At 47.3% G+C, this 5000-nt stretch overlaps 1 protein-coding gene across 1 annotated transcript in view; it reads left to right on the forward strand.

Annotated features, from left to right (window-relative positions):
- The window catches only part of ern2 (endoplasmic reticulum to nucleus signaling 2), a 139265-nt gene that overhangs the window by 66234 nt on the left and 68031 nt on the right, over positions 1 to 5000 (forward strand). Inside the window, exons 10-11 of the mRNA XM_045217336.1 lie at positions 1332 to 1410; positions 2720 to 2870. Of these exons, the coding sequence (XP_045073271.1) occupies positions 1332 to 1410; positions 2720 to 2870 (230 nt within the window). The remainder of the gene's footprint in view (positions 1 to 1331; positions 1411 to 2719; positions 2871 to 5000) is intronic.

Genomic DNA, 5000 nt, shown 5'->3' on the forward strand with positions numbered 1-5000 from the left:
GGGTTACTCCAAGCAATTTAGTCTCCTCAACTTGCTCAATTTCCACATTATTCATTACAATATTTTGTTGAAGTTTAGGGTTTAGTGAATGATTTGTCCCAAATACAATGCTTTTAGTTTGGGAAATATTTAGGACTAACTTATTCCTTGCCACCCACTCTGAAACTAACTGCAGCTCTTTGTTAAATGTTGCAGTCATTTCAGTCGCTGTAGTAGCTGACGTGTATAGTGTTGAGTCATCCACATACATAGACACACTGGCTTTACTCAAAGCCAATGGCATGTCGTTAGTAAAGATTGAAAAAAGCAAGGGGCCTAGACAGCTGCCCTGGGGAATTCCTGATTCTACCTGGATTATGTTGGAGAGGCTTCCATTAAAGAACACCCTCTGTGTTCTGTTAGACAGGTAACTCTTAATCCACAATATAGCAGGGGGTGTAAAGCCATAACACATACGTTTTTCCAGGATCAGACTATGATCGATAATGTCAAAAGCTGCGCTGAAGTTTAACAAAACAGCTCCCACAATTTTTTTAATCATCAATTTCCAATCATCAGTCATCTATGTAAGTGCTGTGCTTGTTGAATGTCCTTCCCTATAAGCGTGCTGAAAGTCTGTTGTCAATTTGTTTACTGTAAAATAGCATTGTATCTGGTCATACACCATTTCTTCCAAAACATTACTAAGGGTTGGTAACAGGCTGATTGGTCGACTATTTGAGCCAGTTAAGGGGGCTTTACTATTCTTAGGTAGCGGAATGACTTTTGCTTCCCTCCAAGCCTGGGGGCACACACTTTCTAGTAGGCTTAAATTGAAGATATGGCAAATAGGAGTGGCAATATCGTCCGCTATTGTCCTCAGTAATTTTCCATCCAAGTTGTCAGACTCCGGTGGCTTGTCATTGTTGATAGACAACAATTTTTTCACCTCATCCACACTCACTTTAAGGAATTCAAAATTACAACGCTTGTTTTTCATAATTTGGTCAGATATACTTGGATGTGTAGTGTCAGCGTTTGTTGCTGGCATGTCATGCCCAAGTTTGCTAATCTTGCCAATTTAAAAAATCATTAAAGTAGTTGGCAATATCAGTGGGTTTTGTGATGAATGAACCATCTGATTCAATGAATAATGGGAGCTGAGTTTGCCTTCTTACCCAACATTTCATTTGAAGCTGCTCCAAAAGCTTTTTACTGTCATACACAAAAACATTTAAAAAATGTATGCACGCATGACTGTAAGTCGCTTTGGATAAAAGCGTCTGTTAAATGGCTTATTATTATTATTATTATTATTAATATTTATGTCATTTATCTTGTGTGTGTTTTAGGCCCACTCTGTACGTCGGGAAGCTGGACTCTCATCTTTATGCCTCCACCTCTCTGGTTCACGACGGAGTCTCTTTAGTGGTCAGTACAGCTGTCAAATCAACAGCAAATAGACACTGAGTGGACAAAACATTAAGAACACCTGCTCTCTCCATGACAGACTGACCAGGTGAATCCAGGTGAAAGCTATGATCCCTTATTGATGTCACCTGTTAAATCCACTTCAAATCAGTGTAGATGAAGGGGAGGAGACAGGTTAAAGAAGGATTTTTTAAAGCCTTGAGACAATTGAGACATGGATTGTGTATGTGTGCCATTCAGAGGGTGAATGGGCAAGACAAAATATTGAAGTGCCTTTGAGCGGGGTATGGTAGTAGGTGCCAGGTGCACCGGTTTGTGTCAAGAACTGCAACGCTGCTGGGTTTTTCACGCGCAACAGTTTCCTGTGTGTATCAAGAATGGTCCACTACCCAAAGGACATCCAGCCAACTTGACACAACTGTGGGAAGCATTGGAGTAAACATGGGCCAGTATCCCTGTGGAATGCTTTTGACACCTTGTAGAGTCCACGCCCTGACGAATTGAGGCTGTTAGGAAGGTGTTCCTAATGATTTGTATACTCAATGTACAACACACAGCAACCAATCAGCATGTCAACACAACACACAGCAACCAATCAGCATGTCAACACAACACACAGCAACCAATCAGCATGTCAACACAACACACAGCAACCAATCAGCATGTCAACACGACACACAGCAACCAATCAGCATGTCAACACAACACACAGCAACCAATCAGCATGTCAACACAACACACAGCAACCAATCAGCATGTCAACACAACACACAGCAACCAATCAGCATGTCAACACAACACACAGCAACCAATCAGCATGTCAACACGACACCCAGCAACCAATCAGCATGTCAACACGACACCCAGCAACCAATCAGCATGTCAACACGACACACAGCAACCAATCAGCATGTCAACACGACACACAGCAACCAATCAGCATGTCAACACGACACACAGCAACCAATCAGCATGTCTACACAACACACAGCAACCAATCAGCATGTCAACACACAGCAACCAATCAGCATGTCTACACGACACACAGCAACCAATCAGCATGTCTACACGACACACAGCAACCAATCAGCATGTCTACACAACACACATCAACCAATCAGCATGTCAACACGACACACAGCAACCAATCAGCATGTCAACACGACACACAGCAACCAATCAGCATGTGTTTTAGTCTCAGTACTGTGATGTCATTATATACACCTTTTTATCAGACTTGTTTGAACTTTTCTTTCTGAATTTGATTGGCTGATTCTTTGATGTGTTGATTGATGTGTTGCCATGGCAGCCGCGGGGCTTGACGCTGGCGCGTATCGAGGGACCTGAGACAGAGGAGGTGACGGTGAGAGAGAAAGGAGAGTGTGAGATCACCCCGTCTACCGATGTCCGATACCCGCCAGGCTCCACCAACACACTGAACAACCAGTGGCTGCTCATAGGTAACTACCCGCCAGGCTCCACCAACACACTGAACAACCAGTAGGTAACTACCCGCCAGGCTCCACCAACACACTGAACAACCAGTAGGTAACTACCCGCCAGGCTCCACCAACACACTGAACAACCAGTAGGTAACTACCCGCCAGGCTCCACCAACACACTGAACAACCAGTAGGTAACTACCCACCAGGCTCCACCAACACACTGAACAACCAGTAGGTAACTACCCGCCAGGCTCCACCAACACACTGAACAACCAGTAGGTAACTACCCACCAGGCTGCACCAACACACTGAACAACCAGTAGGTAACTACCCACCAGGCTGCACCAACACACTGAACAACCAGTAGGTAACTACCCACCAGGCTCCACCAACACACTGAACAACCAGTAGGTAACTACCCACCAGGCTCCACCAACACACTGAACAACCAGTAGGAAACTACCCGCCAGGCTCCACCAACACACTGAACAAACAGTGGCTGCTCATAGGTAACTACCCACCAGGCTCCACCAACACACTGAACAACCAGTAGGTAACTACCCACCAGGCTGCACCAACACACTGAACAACCAGTAGGTAACTACCCACCAGGCTCCACCAACACACTGAACAACCAGTAGGAAACTACCCGCCAGGCTCCACCAACACACTGAACAAACAGTAGGTAACTACCCACCAGGCTCCACCAACACACTGAACAACCAGTAGGTAACTACCCACCAGGCTCCACCAACACACTGAACAACCAGTAGGTAACTACCCACCAGGCTGCACCAACACACTGAACAACCAGTAGGAAACTACCCGCCAGGCTCCACCAACACACTGAACAAACAGTGGCTGCTCATAGGTAACTACCCACCAGGCTCCACCAACACACTGAACAACCAGTAGGTAACTACCCACCAGGCTCCACCAACACACTGAACAACCAGTAGGTAACTACCCACCAGGCTGCACCAACACACTGAACAACCAGTAGGTAACTACCCGCCAGGCTCCACCAACACACTGAACAACCAGTAGGTAACTACCCACCAGGCTCCACCAACACACTGAACAACCAGTAGGTAACTACCCACCAGGCTCCACCAACACACTGAACAACCAGTAGGTAACTACCCACCAGGCTCCACCAACACACTGAACAACCAGTAGGAAACTACCCGCCAGGCTCCACCAACACACTGAACAAACAGTGGCTGCTCATAGGTAACTACCCACCAGGCTCCACCAACACACTGAACAACCAGTAGGTAACTACCCGCCAGGCTGCACCAACACACTGAACAACCAGTAGGTAACTACCCGCCAGGCTCCACCAACACACTGAACAACCAGTAGGTAACTACCCGCCAGGCTCCACCAACTCACTGAACAACCAGTAGGTAACTACCCGCCAGGCTCCACCAACACACTGAACAACCAGTAGGTAACTACCCGCCAGGCTGCACCAACACACTGAACAACCAGTAGATAACTACCCACCAGGCTCCACCAACACACTGAACAACCAGTGGGTAACTACCGACCAGGCTCCACCAACACACTGAACAACCAGTAGGTAACTACCCGCCAGGCTCCACCAACACACTGAACAACCAGTAGGTAACTACCCGCCAGGCTCCACCAACACACTGAACAACCAGAACTACCCGCCAGGCTCCACCAACACACTGAACAACCAGTAGGTAACTACCCGCCAGGCTCCACCAACACACTGAACAACCAGTAGGTAACTACCGCCAGGCTCCACCAACACACTAAACAACCAGTAGGTAACTACCCGCCAGGCTCCACCAACACACTGAACAACCAGTAGGTAACTACCCACCAGGCTCCACCAACACACTGAACAACCAGTGGCTGCTCATAGGTAACTACCCACCAGGCTGCACCAACACACTGAACAACCAGTAGGAAACTACCCACCAGGCTCCACCAACACACTGAACAACCAGTAGGTAACTACCCGCCAGGCTCCACCAACACACTGAACAACCAGTAGGAAACTACCCGCCAGGCTCCACCAACACACTGAACAACCAGTAGGTAACTACCCACCAGGCTCCACCAACACACTGAACAACCAGTAGGTAACTACCCACCAGGCTGCACCAACAC

This window comes from Coregonus clupeaformis, unplaced genomic scaffold (assembly GCF_020615455.1).
Source record: "Coregonus clupeaformis isolate EN_2021a unplaced genomic scaffold, ASM2061545v1 scaf1016, whole genome shotgun sequence".
Taxonomy (NCBI): domain Eukaryota; kingdom Metazoa; phylum Chordata; class Actinopteri; order Salmoniformes; family Salmonidae; genus Coregonus; species Coregonus clupeaformis.